At 38.2% G+C, this 23,572-nt stretch overlaps 1 protein-coding gene across 1 annotated transcript in view; it reads right to left on the reverse strand.

Annotated features, from left to right (window-relative positions):
* Positions 1-10,665: 10,665 nt before the first annotated feature.
* Positions 10,666-23,572, reverse strand: part of GLCCI1 (glucocorticoid induced 1) — a 35,222-nt gene continuing 22,315 nt past the window's right edge. Inside the window, exons 5-7 of the mRNA XM_026842141.1 lie at positions 18,555-18,765; positions 12,577-12,697; positions 10,666-11,507 (exon numbers count right to left, since the gene is read on the reverse strand). Coding sequence (XP_026697942.1) covers positions 11,159-11,507; positions 12,577-12,697; positions 18,555-18,765 — 681 coding nt within the window. The 3' untranslated portion in view covers positions 10,666-11,158. The remainder of the gene's footprint in view (positions 11,508-12,576; positions 12,698-18,554; positions 18,766-23,572) is intronic.

Below are 23,572 nucleotides of genomic sequence, written 5' to 3' on the forward strand. Positions count from 1 at the left end.
TTTTTTTTTTTTTTTTTTTTAAAAAAAAAAAAAAAAAAAAAAAAGAAAAAAAAAGGAGAAAAAAGTAGATAAGGGATTTTAGAAGTGACTGCAGACCTTCCTAAGCTGTTAACAAAGTTACAGCCAGTGTTCTCTTTAAACAGAAGTCTTTCATCTAGCCCTAGTTTCTTTTATTTTGGACTTCCACAGCTATTATGGCAGTAGGAAAGGCCCCAGGACAGGTGCTGGAAGCCATATGCTTGCTTCATCAACAGACTGAGAGAGGAAAAAAAATAATTTAAAAGTGCTACACAATTAAATCATCCACCTTGTCTCCATCTAGGTGGGTGGATAACAGCTGGCTGCAGGAAACAAGCATACTGAATGTAACAGGAGCAGGATCCAACAAGGAAAAAGCCAAACCCCTACTATTATTCCAAGTGCAATCATCAGAAATAAACCCTTGACACATAAAATACAGAAATTAAAATCATGGGCAACTGAAGTAAATGCTTTGCTGTTACAGCTGCATGTTTTCCTGGACTGTTTAGGCAGTCTGTGTGGTCTCCCATGATCATCTCTGCTTTGAACTTGAGCACCAGAGCTTCAGACACCAAAGTCTGACAACAGAGAGCCACTCTCACAGTGGTGGGGCAGGTCATAGTTTGATTTGATTTTTAGAGGACAACAGAGATTCTGAAGAATGAGACAAGCCCTGAGGGATTTTTCTGATCTATGGTTCACCTGGGTCTTGGGCTGATCTGACCCTGGATTTGGTGACAGCGATCAGGGCTGTAAAGGAGCCAAAAAGGCACATGAGCAATTCAAGGCTTTCTCCCCAAAATGCCAGTCCTTGCTTTTAAGTCACAGAAGCTTGCCCAGAGCTCATGTCCACCAGCATCCCAAACCCATCTAAATGTGGGCCACCACCCCACCACATCCTAGCAGGCTTTTCCAACTGAATGAAGAGCCTGTAATGGCATGGATCTAGCTGAAAACTTAGCCAAAAAAAAAAAAAAAAATCAAGGAAAGAAAAAAAATATATTTGAAGCCACAATGGTCACACAGACATGCAAGCCTGCACAGTGGGGAGAGGTATCAACAGCAGCAACAGCACTACCAGAGCCCTTGCGCAGGGCCTGTGGTCACCTCTACTTGTCACCAAACCACAACCAAGCTTACCTGCAAGACATACACACCTGTTACTGCTCTTCATGTTGGGGAATAATTACAGAAAGTCTTAATTGAACAAAATCTTCCTTTAGTCAACCCTTAACCCTTCCTCCCCCTCCCACACTGAGCACTTTGCAGCTTTTGCTTTCATTTTTAAGGAAAGCGATCTGGATCTCCTTGGAGGCAGGAGAGCTCTTGGTTTCACAAGCCTTTGCCATGTTCATTAGTTATTATTGCCATGCTTCAAAGGCTGGCTAGACCTCAGAGCGTGCAGGTCCATCTTGCCACTCGCAGTTTAAGCCATGGGAATCTTGCCAAAACAAAGTATAAAGGGAAACAAGATTAAAAAGCAAACAGGCATTCAGGAAGAAAGGCTGTACTGACACTGCTTCAAGGCCTCCCTCTTGCCCCCACCCATTTTCACAGCCCATCCTGTTAGCAGACATTAAATGCAATCGGAAAGCACTAAAAATCCATAAGGGATCATTTTCCTACTTGAGATTTGCAGGAGCAGGTTGAACTGTCTGTCCTAGGGTGGTTTTTAAATGAACAGTACAGCTTGTCTGTAAGTGCTTTGGGTTCCCTCTCCATTCGCCATAAACACATGAAGTATCTAATGGAGGGCTTAATTGAGGTTGAGGTACGTAATGTTGTTTTATTTGATGGTTGTTATCCCAGTGAAAAAAGGAAAGTGTTTTAAGACACAGGAAAATGTTTTTAAGGCCCCAAAATAAGTCCTCCTGTTGCATAGCATCACCAAAACAAAATTAAGTTCCTTTCCACAGGGAGGACTGCCAAAGTGAAGCAAGTGCCTTTTCACAGGGAAGACTTAATCCAATATACACACCATCAGCATCAATAAAATCTCTATCAAAGTGCTTAGGTTTCTGATACCAGGGCATATGAAAAAAAACCCCAACACCTGAACCACAACAGCATCAAGCAGCTTGGGGCCAGTCTTACCGAGACTCACAGACTCATGATGGTTCCTGTCCCCAGCTTACTGCTGGAGCCCAAAACAACACCATGATGGTGCCTGTCTGAAATCCTGAAGGCTGCAGGAGACCAGGTCACATCCTCTTGGTTTGCAACAAGAAGGAAGAAACCTCTCACAGTAACCAGATGGTAGAAAGGAGACTCCTACACAGGAGGGGCAGGCAGAGCCTGTACTTACTGGGTTGGGAAATGGAGACTTCCACCACAGTGAAGGCTGGGAGATGGTGACTTTCTGACACCAGAAGGACAGCTCCTGCTCCACCTGCAGATCTGCACCTGCAGAACAGGGCCAGTGACCTAGGAGCCATGTCCCAAGAAGTCCCTGCACCTGCCACACCTGGGCCGTGCAGCGGTCCTAGGCGGCAGTGGGCAATGCCCTGACCCACCATCCAGGGAGGTTTGCAACTTGCTGGACACTCTGGTCCGGGATGTTACAGAGACACTGCTGAGGTCAGTCTGGCCAAGTGAATAAGTGGTGGTCCAGGTTTGGCAAACAAAGGGTATACGATGATGTTGTCAAGATACACCTCAGAGATGAAAAATAAACAAATAAGCAGAGTACTGAGACAACAGCACTGCGGGGAGCTCTCCGAGCACTTCTGGGAGATGAGGGTGGCTCCCTGAAGAGGCTGTAGGCTAACACACACAGCCTGGAGAACAAACAGGAGCAATTAGAAGCCTGCATGCAGTTGCAAGGCTACCATCTCACTGGGAACAGAGTTGTGGTGGGACAGCTTACACAACTGGAGCATTGCCATGGCTGCATACGGGCTCTTTAGATAGGACTGGACAGGATGGTGGGAGGGGAAGCTGCCTTTTATGTGGGAAGGTGTGGATCCCCCATGGGGATGAGGGGTGACCCAACTGAGCGCTCAGGGGTCAGGATTAGAGGGCAGACCAGCATGGCTGACACTGTGGTGAGTGCTACAAGACCACCTGATCACAAAGGAGTAGATGAGGCCTTCCGAAAACTGGAAGAAGCCTCACATCCACAGAACCTGTTCCCTGAGGGCCTTCAACCATCCTGAGAACTGCTGGAGGGACAACACAGCAAAAGATAAGCAATCCAGGAGGTTTCTGTTGTACCCTGAAAAGTGCCTGAGACAGCCAAGTCAAGGAGCTGGTGAGGGGAGATGCTCAGCTAGATCTCATAGCTACAAAGAACAACCAGCCAGGTTGGGGACAGCTTTGGCTGAAGTTACCACAAGACAGAAGTGTAGTATCCTGAGAGGAAGGGGGAAACAAAAAAAAGCAAAAAAGCAGGATCACAACTGTTGACTTTAGGAGAGCAGACTTTTCCCCCTTTAGGGACCTACTTGGAAGAACCCTATGGAATACAACCCTGGAAAGGAGTCCAGGACACCCAGTTGATTCTCAAGGATTAACTGCTCCAAAGTCAAGGATTAGCTGCTCCTTCCTCTCTACTCAGCACTGTAGAAGGCTCAGGGGGGAATCATCCATGCAGATCTATACCTGAAATGGGAGGAGGTGGATTGGTGTAAAAAAAGATGGAGCCAGACTTCTCCCAATGGTGCCCAGAGACAATGGGCACAAACTGAAATACAGGAAATTCCATCTAAACATACCAAATTACTTTTTTTACTGTGAGTGTGGTCAAACACTGGAACAGGTTGCCCAGAAAGGTCACGGAGTCTCTGTTCCTGGAGATACTCCAAACTCAACTCGATACTTCCTGAGAAACCTGCTCCAAATGACATTTATGACAATCATGACATTTTTGATCAAAAAGGTTATACCCATAAAATGACTTTCTACATCCAGAATACTCTTAAAATTCTATTCAACAGTCCCTAGTCCTAAAGGCACATAAATATTTAGACATTTAGTTTCCCTCAGTGCATATCCACAGGCACCACAGGACAGCTACACAAGTACCAAAGACCCCAGGCTGCTGGGATGCCCCACACTGAAGTATTCATAGGATTCCCAAACAAGGTGGGTTTTTTTTTTCCTGAGTGTCTAGCTTGTCGTCTAATCTAGTAGGTACTTTTTGTCACTTACTGGATAAAAACCCAAATCATGCTACAGTGCTGCATTCAACAGCCTTTCAGTTAGGACACCAGCACAGAGATAGATTGCAATCTATATCTGACCTGATTCAGAGAACAAAAAACACTTATCCAGGCTAATGCTTCTTTGGAGTATTAAGGCATCCACTGTCTTCCTAACCCAAAGAAATTCCTCTGCATACAAATACGCACATACAAGGTTACCCTCCAAATGGGGTACAGGCAGGGCCTAGGCTGCCTGTGCTTTTCCATTACTTAGGAAATGAAAGACGTACTACCACCATTCTTCCCTGGCACCCCACTCCCAAGGGTTTAGTATTCCCCTCCAGACGAGGGTCAAAACAGAAAGCCCTCCCTAGAGGGAAGATGGTTTCTTAGGTACTGAATTCAGAAAGTGTCTAAACTGTCTCCTTGGCATTCTTCACTAGAAAAGAAAACACATCCACCATTGTACCCAACTTCACTTCATGAACAAGAGCGCCTGAATGAGGTGGCAATCCCTAATATACATGCATATGCCTCATCCAAAACAAAGCCATGCAGTCAGAGCCTGTAGTATGGTACCATCTCTGTACTGTCACAGAGATGTAAGGCTACACCTGAAACTTTTTATTTTTTTCAGCATCTGACACCAAAACGTTGAATGCATTTTAGCATTCTTAGGAGGTACGATGAATTAGAATCCAAAGGAATTAAAAAAGCAGAGTCAAGCTTTTTTTTTTTTTTTTTCTCCCTTATTTACTAAAAACAACATTTAGTTTCTAAAGGCAACACCGTTACTTTTTTAACTTTTCACAAGAATGAGTTTTCCTTCCCTACATAACAAGCCCAAAGATACCACCAATTTATGGAAAGGGAGACTGTTACTTCCTAAGAAACGTCTGCATCACAGAAATAGGGCAGGACTAGAAAATCTTACCCAGCTAGAAATCAGAAAGGAGTAATTGTATCACCCAGCCTTTTTGGCACTAAATCTTAACAGGGAGTCTAGTTCCTTTTAGTTTTCTCCTCCTTGGAGAAAGAACCTCCTTCCACAAAAATCTCAAGAGCGCTCAGATCTCATCTCCTCTTGCAGTAAGCAGTTAGACACCCAGAATTAGTTAACATGACTGTTATGCCTAGCAGTCTGGATTTAGATAATGCTATTTACTTACAGCTTCTTTGGAGAAGCAGAAGTAAAACAGGGGTACAAGAAATAGGTTGCCATGGGTATTACTAAACATACACTGCCCTTAGCAAACTCTGGTTCTCAACCAAGAACTGTGCAAATCACTGTAAAGCTTAACCTCACATTTCAGTACGCACATACACATGCAAAAAAATTCACACACACACACACCCCCAAATTTGTCTACATGCACAGTTATTAGCCTGATCGTGCTTCATTAACATACTCAATTTCTAATTCAAGGGGGAAAAAAAAAAATTACACAACTTCCTCTTCTCCCAAGCTTCCAGCTCCTCTGCATCTGAGCTTCCAGGCTACAGCTCAAGGCAGCCAATTTAACATCAGAACTTGTTACAGCCCGAGATAAAATTTCAAGTTGTTCTTAAAATTGGGGTCATCTTTTCTTCTTGTCAGTTGACTTAGCAGTTTAACTTGCATGTTCACTCACTTCCAATGTGGTCTTTACAGAGAAAACACTACCTGCTCGATCAGTGTTTTCCTATCAGCCCCATTTGAGTGACACATTCTGTGACCTGTTGCACTCCAAGACAACACCACCTACTCTCCAGTTTCTTGCCATGTCTCCAAAATTATGGTGCTATTCAGGTGACAGAAATCAAAACAACTATAAAGCTACTCAACCACCTCTGCTTTACTGGAGACTTCATGAATGTGTGACACAAACCAAAGGTTTTCAGAAGCCAGGAATTATCTTCGAAGAGCTGTTCCAGACAGTTTTAAAAAAAAGTGTTAATCCCATAGTTAAAAGTATTGAAGCATGCTACCTTTTTTTTTTTTTTTTTATTGAGGCAAGAATGCTTACAGTAGTTAAAAAGCCCTACCTCTTTAAAATCAACTGAAATGTAAAAATCCCCAAATAATCATGAGTTAGTAAGGCTTATTAAAAACATCTTCTATGAGCAAATCCTTTGTAAAATCATCTTTTTAAACATATCAGTACTTGAAAAACATCACCTTTACAAGTTCACCCAGTACCCAATTACACTTAGTGCTAAAATAAATCCACGTTTCTAGTGTGAATTCATCTAGCTTCATCTTCTTACTGCTTTAGTATTTCATGTCTGTTAAGTTTAAGCAGCTCATAGCTAGTTACTAAGTATTTCATATGTGGGTATTTACTACCTGGAATTAAGTCACTCCTCAACCACTAAGTTAAACATGTTCAGCTCCTACAAAACCTTGATGTTTTTTCCAGTACCTCACTCATTCCTATAGCTCTTCTCTGAGCCTTCTCCAGCCTTTTACAGTCTCTCCTGAACTAGGCATTTTTTCAGGACCCATTACACTGATGCAGAGACAAGATACACATATTTTCACTGCATGAGTGTCTTCGATCAAACAGCTTCCTTTAGCCAAGCACCAACTATGAATGGCTGTATGTGTACATCCCAGTAACAGATGTACTTTCCCAGCTTTTGCTCACTTTTTCCTTGATTTTAAGTTCTGCAAACACATTAGGGGAACTATGGTTATTTCCTCCCAGTTGTATAGCTTCGAATTTGTGTTTGCATGGCTATGTTTTGCAAAGCAAGCCAGGCTGTTTACAACAGTAATACTTCTACAAGTTATCTACCATCTTCAGGCTGCCTGGATTTTACCACAATTAACAGCTGAAGGTATCAATACATTACCATAGAGTAAGGCCAGGAGCTACTTTGCTAAGCCTTGGTGGTCTTCGCTTGCAACTGTGACATCAGTCAACATTGCTAATCCATGCAATTTCTTGTGTTTATTTTGTATTACTCCAGGCTGACGTTTAAATACTGTGAAGATATAGAGATTCTATCCTTGGGCCACTATCTGGCCCTTCCCAAGAGTCAATTTGTCAGGAAGCCATAAATCATTTCCCTGACAGCACCCCACTTTCTAAAAAAAAGCAGGTCACTCACTATCTGTTGCCCCCTACCCCCAGCATATGTAGCCAAGAGCTCCCCTTACACAGTCCTCCAGTCTCTGAAGACTCCACTTCCAGAGCCATGAATTACTAGAAAATGTAACATTCAAATCAAGGAAGATCTTTTAGTCACAAAGCAGGGAAACAAGACAAAATTATTCTATTAGCTCTCTACTCTCAGCACTTTTCAGACTGCTCGTCTTGGCTTTAAGGAGGACATAATACAGTGAATTACACCAAGCACACAACTTTGAAGTGTGGCCTATGTGCAAGTGGCACGTTACCACAACTGTAACTAACCAGGCAAGGCCTAGGTTCACAGGGATGGTGAAAAAGCAACCCGTGGTACAAGCTACATCACATCTTTTCAGGGCGAGCTACATGCTTTTGTCAAAGTAATTCTTGAGAATGCCCTCCCACCCAAGGACAGCCCAAAACTGCAGCAGCCAAATCCCTTTAGAGGACAAGGTGGTCACGAAGCTTTTCCGAGCATGCCCTACAAGCTGGTGACGAAATGGCTGAAACCAAACTGTTTCTGACTGAAGGACAGCAAGCACTTTCATGGCAGGGTGGGATACTATACACCCTTCGAGGCTCCAGACTTTCAGCACTTAGTTAACTTTCAGTTAATGTTTTAACATAGTCACATCGAAACCTTGTGCTCTTTCAGATGCGGGAAACTTACATTTCCACTTACTGATAAGAAGCATTAAACCATTTTTGATGGTTATTGCCATAGTGCTCTTCAGTAAACACTGTCTTTGGAGGATTTACATGTATTTAAGTATTATTCTTCTTTCTTCCTCCCTCCCCCTCACCCCCCATCTGGAAAGAATTATTCTGCAAGTCAAATGACAATCATTTGACTCATACAAAACAACATGAAACCAAGACTGTCAGTAGATTTATACCACATCCTTCAGGGGTTTAGTTTAGTTTCACATAGTGAAACATCTAATGGCTTTCATAATTTTCAACAGATAACTCAAAATTAGCCATACCACAAACACAGCAGTGGATACACAGTTTCCAATAACACTTAAATGATTTTTTTTTTGTATGCTCTGAAGAAAAACCTCATTATATGAATAAAATATGCTATTTTTAAGCACATTCAAGCACTCAGCTATTTTTAGATTTTTGCCCCCATCTCAGAACAGTGTTATGCAAAAAATCAATAGATAAGAGATTATCTTGTTCTAGAAGACACAGCACACTAGTCAAAGATACATGGTTGACATTATTCTAGATGTAAATTTGGAACAATATTAAAACTTTAATCTTATTCTGTGGTGTTTCATACACAGTTCCAAAACAAATAAATGAACCACTGCTTTTGTGTGTCGTTCCCACAACTTTTTTTTAACTATAGTTTTTATTTAAATAAGACACAGGAACTTCTATAACGAAAAAAATACAAAACAAAAGCCACACATTTCCTTGTGTAAAGCAATATTGTGTGATAACTTGAATACTGTTCAGCACAGTGGCTAGAAATAACAGTACATCTATGTACAAAACTTTAAACAATATTTGACAAATTTCTACAGCTGGATGTAGAATACAATTGAGATAAACAACTGCTGGGAAATTTACATGGCAAAGCATTAGCTTTAACACATTTGGTTCAAAACCTTCAAATCTGCTAAGAACAAATGTGCAATTTAATTAATATTTAGTTTCTCGTGGAAAAAATAAAAAGAACACAAAATGGCATTGCCAATATTGTACAGACTTCATCACTGATCTAAAAACCACTCATCATATCCCCTGGTAACCTAACACCAATAACAGACTACGATTTCTTACCTGGACATAACCAGAGCATAAAAAGGTCATGATACTGCACAATGTTAATCTAGAAAGAAAAATATTAAAAGGAATCGATACTTACAAGTATTTTCTCCCCTTTATCTTCAGTCTATAAAATATATAGTGTTTTCACCTAGGCCTGAGATTAGTAGGGTTAAAGATGGCTGTTGTGTTTCAAGGTTTTTCACATGAAAATGGTTAGAGACAGACCTCTCTCCTCTCCTATTTTCTGCAAGGGGAGTCAAAAAACAGCAACTGCTTTATAGGCTGCAAATTCCACCTTGTAAGATAGTATTAACAAAAACTCAGTAATAAAAAGAAAACGATCTTTTCTCTCTAAAGAAAGCACATATTTAGTGAGTAGTTATTGGTGGCTCACTCACCCCCCTCCAATCTCATCTTCAAAAGAGGAAAAAAACATAATGGAGCAAGTTTAAATGCTCAGTAGCTGCAGGCTACTAATCTCTTCAGTTCCTGGAAAAGGTGAACCTTATTCTCTTAGGAGCAGACAGCATAAATGTAGTTCCACTGAGCTGAAAGCAATGGAGCAAGAACATCAAGTTTATTTTGCCTTTGGGGTCCTCTTTGTATCACAGGAAATTATCTCTGAAAGCAGTGCTCCTCTTGTTCCAGTACAACAGAAGAGCACCACTAACCCATTCTTGCCATGTACTATTCTGAGAAAGTGTCCAGCCTGCAAAACCAGGATTATTTTACAAGGAATTTTTTTTTTTTTTTATTATTCACACTTAAGGAGGGGGGAAAAACACACTTTTAACACACACAACTTAAGTAACTGAAAGTTATGGAAGAAGTTTTGATTAAGTAACATGAACTTAAAACTACTGTTTTCCCCACCCCTCTTAGAACACCCACTTGCTACTTTTGGACTTTAATCCAAACACAATTACTCACTACATAAATAAAATGCAGCTCATCTAACACTGCTTGACAAAATCTGAAAACCTATTTCCAACCAGCAAATGAATGAACATTTCCAAAAGAGAAACTAAACATTAATTTGACTTTTAGACGGTAACAGTAGCATTTCACATCCTTAACTGCCAACAAAAACATGAGAGGAAATCCCCATCACCCCCCTGTGAAACCTGAAAGAATTTCTGTCCGTGAACAAAAACATTCTTGTCTTTCAAAATCCTCTCACACACAACGTGGAATGTTTCTCATGTACAGCCTAGTACTGAACACTTTATTTGCAACAGTTTAACAGTCATTAACTGAGCAACACCTGAAACCTTTAAATGCCACATTTTTACATAGATTGAAATGACAGTAAATGCAACAGTTGTTTTACTTGTAAGCACATGACAAAGTGATATACATCACAGATTTGCTGGTTCTCCTCATGTTCACCCATGTCCAGGGTCATCATTCACCTGGATCTGAATGCACTTATTCCAAGAAAGTGGAATGTAATGAGGAAATATTAATGCATAAAATAAGGAAAGGCAAAAGAGTGATGTTCCCTCTTTAGCTTTGTAGCTGTAAAATATTTTATATTCCAATATGATATACATTCCAAGTTACCTGAGTTTACACTTCGAGAGAAGTACCTGAAGCTAGGCCTTAGGGTGGGCACTGTGCAACTTTTTTTTTTTTTTTTTTTTTTTTTTTTGCATTGTGTGTATTACAGAAGTTAGAAACATAAACACCTGGATCAATTGTAAACATAATCCTGAAGTACAGTATTTTCCATAGGACACAACACAGCAAGACATTTTCTATTCAGACAGGCAACTTTTTTTTTTATATATATATAGAGCTTATTTATACTGTAGAATTTGAAACAGAACACAGGACACAGTACTAATCTGGTCAAACATACTATGAAATGCATAGTCTCCACTTAAAACGCTTAATGATATATGGATTCTGCAGGCATTACTGCTTTCTCACGAAAAATGCTGAATGAATTCTGTCCCTGCCAAGAACAGCGATGAGATATTTTTTTGAATGCTGCTAAGTATTCCGTGTTGTTCTGAAAGGTTGCCACCTCATGCAGATGTATCTGAACTATTATATCCTCAATCCTTGTTTCAGGGCAGAGGCCTGCTCCACCTTGGTCTAGATTAACACATAGCTCTGAGGAGAGGAATGGTCTTCAGTCTGAATTTCTTGCAAAAGCGGCTGCTGCTGTTGAGAGGGCTGCTGTACTGGGACCTCCGTAGAGTCCATTGTGCTGGTGTCATCTGACAGAGATGAGAAAGAGACCCGAGACGAAAGCTGCTCAACAGTCAGGGTGCTCAAAGCTGTGCTTTGACCAGAGTTTGGAGAGTTCTTCAGCGTCAGATCTGAAGCGGGAAGAAGGGGGCCCAGAAGTTTTACAGGACAGAAAGCTGATCCGGTTGGGATGAAATTAACCTTGTTTTTGTCAGGACATGAAAAGAGAGGCGCTGAGACAGGCTGACGAGACCTACAACAAGAAAAAACATTATATACCTGGCCAACCAAGATGTTTTATACGTCATGAACTTTGTGGTTCTACACATTGCTAAAATGTGAATGACAAGGAATGGGATTAATTGGACAGAGGGGCAAACATCTTCCATATTGGTAGTCAGCTAACTGATCCACAGCATTAAAAACAGCACTGTCACAAAAATGACTTGGTAAGTACTGGATAAACATGCAACTTCCAGCAAGAAAAATCTGCAATACATATGCACGTGAAAAAATGCCACAGTAATTTAGAATGGCACAAATTCTTCTTTAATGAAAACAGTGTAGCAACAACACATTTAGTCATATCAAACCCCTCTGAGAACCTCCATGAAATAGACCTCTCCTTTCCCACATTCTGTAATTTGTCTGGAGGTTTCCTCCACAACCCAGCATTACTCCTTCACCATCGAGCAGGCAGTGAATGCTGTTAGAGCAAGAAACATCCCCTCCTTAATTCTTTCATCCACAGGTGCTAGCATGCAACCTCAACAGCACGTGTTCAAATACTGCTGGGTCTAGGGTAAGAAGACACGATGGCCAAGAGTTTAATTTCTGAATTCTTGCTCAGTGAAAATATTGAGCAAAGTCTAGACCATAAGCATACTACTGTCTACAAACAGTTTACATGTGTTTCATTCCATTTTATATGTTTTATACACATCAAAACATAACCTATGCTTGAAACTGATACAGAATTATGACAAAGGGAGTTTTTGTTTTAAGCCACGAACATTTAAAAAGTTAATAAAAAAGTATATGGAAAGAGGTTTATAAATGTTTAGGAAATTAAATGTACCTTATCTTTTCTGCTTGGATTTTTGTTGCCTTTTATAAATGCACAAAAAGAGTTCAAGCATAAAAGACTCCATTTCCTCTTCAAACCAACATGAACACTTCAACTTCTTCTGTACAAACTCTAAGAATAGTTTGCTCCTGAAAAACTCATCAGCTGGAATAGTTTATTCATCTGCAGTTGAATAGGCTCAGTAAACAGGTTTACTGCTTTGCAGATACCAGCTGATATAAAAGGCATTACTTACGACATTTCCTCAAAGACCTTCACTCGCTCACATCCCTCTGGGGGCTCTCGTTTGAACATGTAGCTGTTGTTTGGTTTGGGAGATGAGGCATACTTGGGCAACGGTGAGCTACTCCCACTGTCTGAAAATTTAAAGCAGTTATATTACTAGAGATTGAGAGTGCTTTTTAATTAAATTTGATTTCCAAACAAGATGCCTTTTTTCACAATTTAGCCACTATATGCCGGTTTGCTTCTACCACAATGCTTCCTTTATTGCAGGCTATTTCTTGTATAGCAACCCTTGTATAGCACATTTCTTCTGAATAAAAGCTTCAGTGCAGCAGTAATCTATCATATAACAACACATAACAGGAGGATATTTTTATCCAGAACACTGCAATTGCAACAAAGCAGAGCTGTGATCCTGGAAACAAATACATTCTTTTATTATGTATTTCAAAAACCATAAATGAACAAGGTAGTATGCATAATACATGCATAATACATGCAGAAGAATTATGAGGGGTAATGATAATATGCCTTCTCACTGTATAAACACAGTTATGGAAAACGTGTGTATACAGCATGTATCTTATTTTAAAACATAATTCTTCACCGGAATATTGACCTCATTAGTCTCATGAATAGTTCAGAAGCTGCAAAGAAACAAAGCATGTTTGTAACACAGGTACTGACACCTCATCATTACAATGCCCTACCTTATTTGCTTCACAATTGTGAAGTTGTTTTAGTCTCCAAAATAAATTTACTCATCACTACTAACTATTTGACATAGGCATTCTCCATAACTCTCTGTGTATATTTTACTAGACACAGAACTAAAGGTGTGAAGATCAAGGACACAATGCAATAGGCAGTTTTCTTCGTACTTCTTGGAAAACTATATATAAGACAGAAGGCTCAACTCTGGTAATGGCAGAAGCACAAAAGTTTGGAAAATTAAGACTATGAAAGGGTTCACCTTAAACACTCATCTTGGCAACATGATATTCAATGCATTAAGGAAATAAAGTAGGTAAAAAAATAATTACAGAAAATTAGCTTTCTGCAGTGGCTCATACTTTTTCAAAGAGCAACATCTATCTCAGGCTAGTATTAGTGGCTCCCTATTCTCTGTTGAGGCTTACAATTTAAAAAAAAAAGGAAATAAAATGGCAAAGTTAAAGAGGATGCCCCAACTTACAAATGCACCTTATCTGGAGAGAAGTAACTGCTCTTTGCTTTAGCTCCTTTTAGCTCCTTTTGAGTCTTTCCACCAATGTGAGGCACTTTTACCATATTTAACTCAAGATAGCTTTGTTTATTCTGCTGTTCACATGTACCATTTGAACGACACTGGAAAACTAATCAGAGCTTCAAGCACTATGATCTAGATTCACTGAAGCATACAAAGTTGTCTTTAACAGCTTGCAAACAGTAACTACATAAACTTTTGTATAACCATGACACAAATACAAAGGCTAATCATTAGAGGTTTTGAAACATCTCTGCTTTCTCTTACAAGACGACACATATAAACTCAAATGTCACACTTCCCTTTGGAGATTTACTATGAAAGATATGAGAAGAAAAACAGTTGAAGTGAACCTCAGTAGTGTATTGATTATTCAGCTCTTCCCTGCTGTATAGAGTGAACATAGAACTTCTATTTACAGAATTTTAGGTGTTAATTGTACGAAGGCAGAAAAAGCTTTGAGACAATACAGATATTTGCCAAGCTGGGAGCATGATGGTCCTGTTGGCATCTTTCCAGTGTTGGCCCACACAGCTCATTCCAAACACAGAAATCATTAACAGAACCCAGACAGTTTGTTTCCTCCTTCTAATATGTAAATTTGAAGATCCAAGTTTCTATTTAAAAAATTTGAGACACAAAATGTGCTACTGTTCATTCCACCAAATAGTGGAAAACTGTGGAAGTACATCCAAGGGAAGAATCGAATAGAAATTTAAAGTTAAGTCAGTTCTTGGAAGACTTAGAGCCTTGTCTAGCCAGTTCAGCTTTCAATCAAGTTTTCGGTTTATTTAGCCCTGTCTGGCTGAAACTTTCTATATAAGACAGCTGTTAAACAAGTAAAAAAAAAACAAACCAAAAAAAACCCTGTATAATTTAACCATTCAGTTTCCCTCTTTACCCTCCCTGCTTTTAAAGCTTACTAAGTTGTTAGCTTTTTATTTTGAACAAACACATACCGCACTACTATTTGAAAAATATATGTGGTTATTACAAGGTTCACATGTACAACCTTGGTGTTGGTTCTACATGTCCAGCAGCAGTGAAAGAATGAAAGGGTACTGGGAAAAGAGGTCATGAGTTAAAGTGGTAAGAGGTGGAATTTACAGTTTAAGCCAGTTTCCACTTGTGTATCCTGTAAACTTTTAAATGCTGAACTGTCACATTATTAAGCCTTAATGCACTACAAATGTGTATTCTCAAACTGTGCTATTTACACTTTTTTTTTTTTTTTTTACTGTCTCAGAGGCTGCAGTGCATGAGCCTTCATGTCAGAGACCACGTCTGCATCTTCCACACTTCCACCAGTAGGGTGTGCTCCACTGGCAGATTTCAGCCAACTAATAACATTTCATTAAGATGACAATGATTGAAGATTAACAGATGTAACCTTTGAAGTGAGTTTTGTTACCGTAACCACATAGCAGACAATATGGAGCCCTATCACATAGAATTTCTAAACATAACTATTCAAGATGGATATATTCTGCTACCTAGAAAATATTTAAGATTGTAATTAAACAACTAAACCCACTATTTTAACCAGATGAGTTAATACCACAAACTTTAGCTTGCATATATTAGAGCAACAAAGGAGGCAAACTAAAGAAGAATCTGTAAAACAATTTTTTGAGTCACAAAACAAAGGAAACTTTGCCAGTGAGTCTTGGGATTTGTTTTCATAGGTTCAAAAATACCTTTGTTTCTTAAGACTATCCAAAGACTTCACGAACAATTTTCATTTTAAAAACTATGAATCAGATGCCCAGAAGTTAAAAAGTATCTTCAGTTCATCTTCAGGAACATGATGCTTGTAACAGCCTGCTAGCAACAGTGGGAATACACAATGCTACACAAAAGCACCTAAATCAAAATCCCTGAAAAACAAGTTAACAGGTTTTACTATCCATTTTTGCACCACCAGCACCACCCCCCTAATTTCATCTGCTTATACCTTAGGATGCCTTTGAACTTTCCTCTGTCACAGCTGCTAAGTATGCCATGTAGCACTCTGAATTATAGTCACTTGGACCAGAGTATCATAAGACAGATCTAGTGAAACCAGTAGCTTTAATGCAGCAAGGCAGTCGCTTGCCTTGCAATAAATAGGCTGATACTTGAAACAAAATCATAAAGCCAGGTACCCTTAGAATATCTTCTCTCCCACCCTTCCCTCTCTGATCCAATCAATACCATTTAGTATCACTGCTCCATTCGGAGCAGTATTTTGGACCTTTTCTGAAATTTAGCCTTCAATTTCTTTTGAAAAATTCAATAGATTTAGCAGCTCCTTGCAGAAATGTAAACCAAACAGCTGATACAGTCCAAAGAGCAGCTGTGAGGGCCTCAGGCAAGCACAGCTTTGCTCAAGAAATAAAAGATGCTTTAGAAATGTAAAGCAGTGCTGTGTCTGTACAGAGTTCTGGCTCCTCTCACTGTTCATGTGTCTAAAACTACTAACCTTCCTTTCCTATTCAGTCACACACTCAAGAGCTGATTCATAGAGCTGATAATTGTATTTTTTAAATGATAAAGCCAAGTTATCCCCATAGAGAGGAAAAATAAAACCTCAACTTGAGAAATGTAACAGAAAAATATCTTGGGTTTAAATTGTCTACATTTGATTATACAAAGCATTTTTTAAAACTTAACAGGCCTCACAGCAAATTCACAACAGTTGTATTCTAGCATCACAAAAACCTCTACAATGAAGGTGAAAAAAACTTCACAAGTTTTGTTTTATAAAGCAGTTGACATCCACAACAGATGTTAATAAACTGTCCCTCAAAACTTGCTACTCCCTTATGATTTCTACCTATATAATTTCTACCTATATCCCTTATTTATCTGTAATTTAACTACTTTGAAGATAATTCTCTTATTCAGAACAACTGGCCTGTGGGATCTTAACGATATGAGAGAAAAAGGCATCTTTCTGGCTATGCTTTTACAACCTCGGAACAGATTACTTTCTCTTGGAAATGCTACACATTTTTCTATCTTGTCCTCAAAGAACAAAGCTATGATGAACAGTTCAAGCTTTTATCTTTCATAAGCACAGTATTAAGTACCTTAAACTAATTCAAAAATGCAATTATATTAACTTTACAAAGCTGGCTGTTTGTCACTATCACCTATATGCTACTACTAAATCAGACTTTTGATGCAAACCTAGCATAAAGCCAGTCTTTAAACCAAAACAAGTAAGTATCTATTCATTGCAAAGTTCACCAATAAATTTTATTCCAGTTAGCTGTTCAAAAATCCAAGACAGGAGATGAAAACCCTTGCAAAGCATTAAGAAGGTTAGATGCACTATTTCAAACTGTCTTCACTTCCTACTGACAATAAAATACCACTGAAAATTCCAAATACTCTGATAACTTGAGTACTAACTGCAAAAGGAATTATTCTTTTCATTTCCTCATTTTGAACTTATATTTGTTATCAGGACAGATACGAACAAATTTACCTGTCAATACATTCTTTTGTGTGCTAATACTTTAGTGGATGTTTCTATAGTGATTCAGTCTTGACAACACATTACAACTCACATGCATACTATAAGAAAGAGAAGTGGGACTGGGGGAGCTAATACCTCTCATTTTTGGAGCATGGCCAACTAGCATCTTGAGCTGAGACTTTTACTCTGATGTGGTTAACTTATACCCACCCTCAATTCAGGATTTGGGCAGGTGTTTTTCTACTACTTCCTTTTAAATCCAAGATGGGGAAGCAATACTTTCAAGAAGCCAAGAAAAGATAGTGTTTCTCTCACTGCCTTCCCCAACCTTGCTCCCAAATTACTTTAAGAATTATTAAACAGTGAATATTTACAGCAAAAGCTTAACCTTTTAACCTCAAACTACTACTGTCTTTAGCTCATTACTAAATCTACACTAAATCTTAAAAGTTTTAATTTCCTCTGTGAAACTTACTACTCTTAGCTTGCATGTTTTACCCAAACCCTGCATACCTCCAAACTAAAGTCCATGTTTCCAGCTAGCTGACCAGAAGCCCAAGGATAATTTCATTAGTAATAAATTGTCAAAAAAAAAAAAAAAAAAAATCAGTCTTTTTGCACTAGTGCCTATGTTTTCATACTACATGCTCTGTCAGTAACTCTTAATTACTGAAACTATGATTTACTCCCCCTACAAAACCAAACAACATTTTAGAGACTTTGAAAAAAAAAAATATGCAGGATATTGACATATAAACACATAAGTTATTCTGAAATTTTGGATTGTTATGCAACATACACAGACAAGTAATTACTCTCCATCAGATTGTTCAAACTCGTATCTGAGCTCCTCACCAAATAGCTTCAAGTGGAATGTAAAAGTTCAGAAGCAGAGTACTTGTAAAAGCAGTCCAAAACTTCACCATTTTGATTAGCAAGTAACTCACCCATGATGAACATAGTCTACCACAAAGCTTCTTGAAACCTTTTTTAAACATAAACATGTTACAGTCTGAATTCTTCACATTAGAATCTTCATAAATATGTTAAGACTGTTTGCTGTGCTCCTCTGACGTATTTATGGAAGATGTTTGTGAAGTTTCACAAACAAGAGGGAAAAAGATATGTAAACAAACAAAACCAATTTTAAGATAAATCCTCAATCCCTCCACAATCATCAAACCAAACAAAAACTGATGTAATGAGTAAAATGAAGGTAGTTGTAAAAGCAGGACATCACATGCCTCCCATAGGTAAAGGTGGGCCATTCTACTCTCACCTTTATCACGGTCATAGAGTAAATCTTCTGTTGAGCAAGGACTCCCATCCTGAGATTCAGGAGGGCAAAAGGGAGAGACACATGGTGAATGACTGCTGCAGCTGCTGCTGCGCTCCTGCACAGACGGAGTCTGAGTGTCAATGCTTCGTGTACTACTACTACGATAGTGAGCAGGTAATGGGGCCCTTCGACCATCAGGGATATCCAGAGGCTGCAAGAGAAACAAGCAGTTCAGGTTACACAGAAAAGATCAAACTCCTAAGCAATGTCAGGCTGTAGCACTCATTACTGAAGCAGAGGCAAGGCCTTAAGAAGAGCAAACAAGCCATTTTTGAAAGAACAACTTTTACACAAGAAAATAATGCAACGGACACAACATACATCAATTATGCTGAACGCTGGGACAATGTGCAGATTTCCAAGCCAACTATATCCTCTTAATGTTAACACCAGAATGCACTTCAACACATGCTAAGATTATGTTTTTACATTTTTTATGTTAGTTTTAAAAAAGCAAATCTCCCCAACAAACAGATTTCTAATTATACTTAGTAATACAATGTTCAATAAAGGTCAATGTTGTTATGAAAGAAAAACAAGTACCCTGACAGACATCACATTGGGATTAAAGGAAAAGTAGAAAACGTCAAATACAATGGCACACTATTGCTCTAACAAGCAACTGAATTACAATTATAAATGAAACCATCTAAGTTTTGCTAGTAAGTCATAATTCTCTAGCACACCTCTACACTCCACCTTCACTTTATAGGTGACCTCTGACAAAATGACAACTAGGCAGATGAAGCACAGGCTTATACAAGGTTCACAAGCTTTCTCTCGAACCAAAGCTGGTAAGCACTGCCTGCTCATATCAGCCTAGTTGGCACTGGCCAGAGAGATCTTGCATCCCATTCTGCAATATACTGCAGGAATGTGTTCACAGTAGTAGACTCTACTTGTCTTTTCCACTGAAAAATTAGCTTTATCATAAAGACAGTAATGCTTTAAATGTAAGAAATCAAATCAGAATTACGGTTTTGCTTAAAAGCGAAGGGGAAAAAAACGCCTCCAAGATTTAAATATCATTTTTATCCTCACTTCAGTGAGGATTGTATTCAAGCCATAGAGAACAGCATAAATGTTCTAGCTACAAAAAAAATTAATGTCTTTTTCATTTTCAGTTTAAGTGAACATTTTTATTTTATTGCTTTCCTCTTCTCCATGTATTCCAAAACTGTAACGGCTTGTTCCAGAGCCTAAAATTCAACCCAACACTTTTGCTAGCAATGAGGACATGAAACCTACCGGCTGAGTATCACATTCTCCCCTTTTCAGCAATAGTCTACCCAGAAAACCACCACATGTTATACAAAGAGGCAGACATAGCAGAGCAGGAAGATCCTTTTCTTCTTATGAGCCTTCTAAGTTAATACTCTTAATTGAAATATGAAATGGTAAAGAAACACACTATAAAGAGAACATTACAGTTGCTACATCAAATGCTGAAAAGTTTGGACACAGCTGTGTGGTCTGTTCCAACAGCTCAGTTCACATTGCATATGCGTTACAACACGACTACATGTTGCTATTCCCATCATCCCCAACAGGCCATGACTCATTCAGTGCACAAGATAGACCTGAAGCGTTATATCATTTGTTACACAGACAGAAGAGAGGTAGAAAACAAGACTGAAGCTGTAGAAAGAAAAGTCTCATAATTAACTTAACCAAAAGAATAACTGCCGTGCAGAACAACATTTTTATTTCTGTCTCTACCACAAAAATTCTATGAGAAGCCAGGAACCAACCTCTCTCTTTTATGGTATCTTTTCTGGATGCCCAGTCTATATAGGACTGATTTGCAAAAGTCTTCAACATTCACAGATGCATAAGGAGACTATGGGAGGTGCACTTTAAACTCCTAAAATGGTAGGCAGTATCCTGAGTTACATGAAGAATCACATTATAGAAGCCTGATGGATTTGTGTTTCTCCATCCATGAAGTGCAGATACCATCACCTTTCTTCTCACACAGGTGTGATAAAACAGGAACAAAATTTCCGACACCCTCTCATTATATAAAAGCAAAAACCCAGGAAAAAAATTCAGATTTCTGACTTCAAAGCAAGGTTTAATAGTGAACATTAGGACACATATCTAATGAGGAGAAAACAAAAAGACCTAACAACTGTTCATTAAGTGCATATACTATGCTCTATGTAACAGGTAAAGCAAGGATTCCAGGGAGGGGAAAAAACCAGTAAGTGATCACATAATTAAAGACTTCAGGATAACACAGATGTTCTTCCACACCTGGAGGAACAACATAGTCTTATGTAGTCTGGAAGTATATTCCAAATCACATATTTCAACCTTCACTGAATTAAAACTAGAGACAAAAAAAGTTGTATATGTTTTTAGACAGGCCTCTAAATATACACACAAGTAGAAAAAACTAAATATTTATCACTCTTTCCAAGTAAAATAACTTTTAAGGCAAGAAAATGCCTGCAAATATTTCAGATTACTGTGCTTCTGTATTTATCTTTGCCTTAATATTGAATCCAAGTTTTGACAAGTGCAAAAAACTTCATGAAAATATCAAGTAGAAGTATTCCACTTTTTAAAAACTTTATGTATTAAACCTGATCAACATAAAAAAAAAATATTTTAGAAGTTACTTTTTATGAGTCATGCCTCAAGTATTTTAAAAACTGAAGTCTTCACAATCTTAGAACATAAGAAATAGGGTAACTAATTTGGTACAGCTGCTATTAGTTTTCATAACACTCAATGCATGGAAAACAACTAGACATTACTGCATTCTATACACTGGGGTTTTGTTTTGGTTTGGGTTTTTTTTGCAGGAGTTTCCAGTCATGTACTAACCTTATGCCAAATGCATTCTAACAGGACACCTGCCAACTCCTATGGGACAGTGTGTTCTTGGACATAGTTACATACTACCCTCATCTCCCTGCAAAGGTATGGAAATGCTCAATTTGACAAAGGCTGTATGCATTTCTCAATACACTGTTAAAATTCATTGTTTTCAGCATCAATCTTTTCACTGGAAAAAACAACAATGCCCTATTTAGGATCACAGTAGCATTCCTGATGCTATAATGTACCAATGGGAGCCTTAAAAATAATCTGTTCTTCACAAGCCTTACATCTATTTGGGAGGGAACTTGTTGAGAGCAAAGCATCAGTGCTTTTCATTTAAAAACTGTTCTCTAGGCAGGAACAAAGGCAGACATAAGGAAAGTGCTTCTTCCTTCTATCATCAATGAAGTCATCAATGCATCAAATAAGGTGCAAGTGCAAAAAAACCCAACATATTGTGGGAAGGAGCACTTCCCAAAACCCCGACTTTCCAGATGAAGGATATGAAAATTTAAGTAAGGATCCTCTGCATCTGTGCAAATTAGAAAAGGCCTTTTATTATTACAGGATTAAGTCTTCTGATAGGTACATAAAACCGTCTTGCTATTTCCAGAAGCGTTAGAAATCAAGCAGGAAACACATTAATCATTTTACTTTATTATGTTATAGTCCATCAAAATTGCTTCATTTCTAATTATTTCTGTATATTTGAAAGATAGTTCCCGTAAAATTTTTTCCTATTAGGAGACCTATGAGCGTGTCCATGTCCTGCTCCAGGCCACTGTCCATTATTTTTGCAATGTATTCTGTAAAGAGGGAACACCTCTTACCCCTCACTCCCTACAATAAGTCTATCATATTATTGTACCAAAGTCGCCAACATTTGTGTTGTGGAGTCACAATGGGACAAAGAACAAAATCCCATCACAACTTCACAAACAGCTGATTCCCTCTTACAAAGTACAGTGGAAAGAGAGACACACCATCGCAATTTCCTGGAAAGCTAGTCAATAAGTTATAAAAAAGGAAGGAAAATATATACCAGATCTTTGAATAAATGCATTAGAAAATGAATTAAAGATTATTAATAAATTGAGGAGAAAGAGGCGATTAAAAAAGACTCAAGCCAACTTTAACTTAATTTTATGAAAGAAAAAAAGAGAACACCTTCAGCTAACTATGCAAGATGAATGATCTGTAAAAAATATACACGTACATAGCTAAATTGAAAAGAATGAAATATTGGGAATTTTGACCACTTACAATGCAATCCGTTTAAACTTCATGGTCCGTTAGATTATGAAAACACAGTGATATAATGACATTACTGTATCATCAACTTTGTTAAACACAAAAATAACAAGACTAATGTCTACAATAATTAATTTTACTTTTATAATTGTGCTTTTATAAGTACAATATCTACTATCATTAAAATATTAAAAATAGTATTATGAGTGTTTCAAAGAACTAACAGAACTAAGTCAGCAGAAAAGAACACAGCAGACATATTCCAAATCAATTTATACAGTTTTTTACGAAGTAGGATTGCAAGAATTCAAGTCAGCAAAAGGGAGAACAGAAAGTATGTAGCATCATACCCTACAAAATGAAAAAACAAGTCTAAAAAATAAATTGATTTGTGTATCTGAAGAATAAACAATGAAGTATTAAACTGGGAGGAAAGTTTCACTGGTTACGCATTTTAACTGGAGCTAAATTTAAAAAGTAATTCAAGTAATAGCCATAAAACTATCCATACAGCTGCTTTAACCTTAAACTTATTTTTGTCCTATATATCACCTGATCTCAATATCTGAACTATTTGTTAAAAAAAATAAAAATCACAACTTTATACTGAAGAGATGAGAGACTAATAGAAAGAAAATGAAGAACAGTAGACTAAAATTTTAAAAATTAACAGAACTGAATTGTGTTTTATTTTACTTGGGACAGACCAAACAGGGTTATTGAAACGGAGAAATTGGAAAGCTATTAGTACCTAAATTTAAAATAAAAATTTAAATTTAAAAAATTAGGTAGTGAGCTGCACCTAAAATAAAGGTAATATTCCTTCTCAGTCTTTTTAGCAGGTTGTATGTTATTCCCCAAATCTTCCCTCGTAAATG

Source organism: Athene cunicularia (genome assembly GCF_003259725.1).
Source record: "Athene cunicularia isolate RWA chromosome 2 unlocalized genomic scaffold, athCun1 chr2_part1, whole genome shotgun sequence".
NCBI lineage: Eukaryota > Metazoa > Chordata > Aves > Strigiformes > Strigidae > Athene > Athene cunicularia.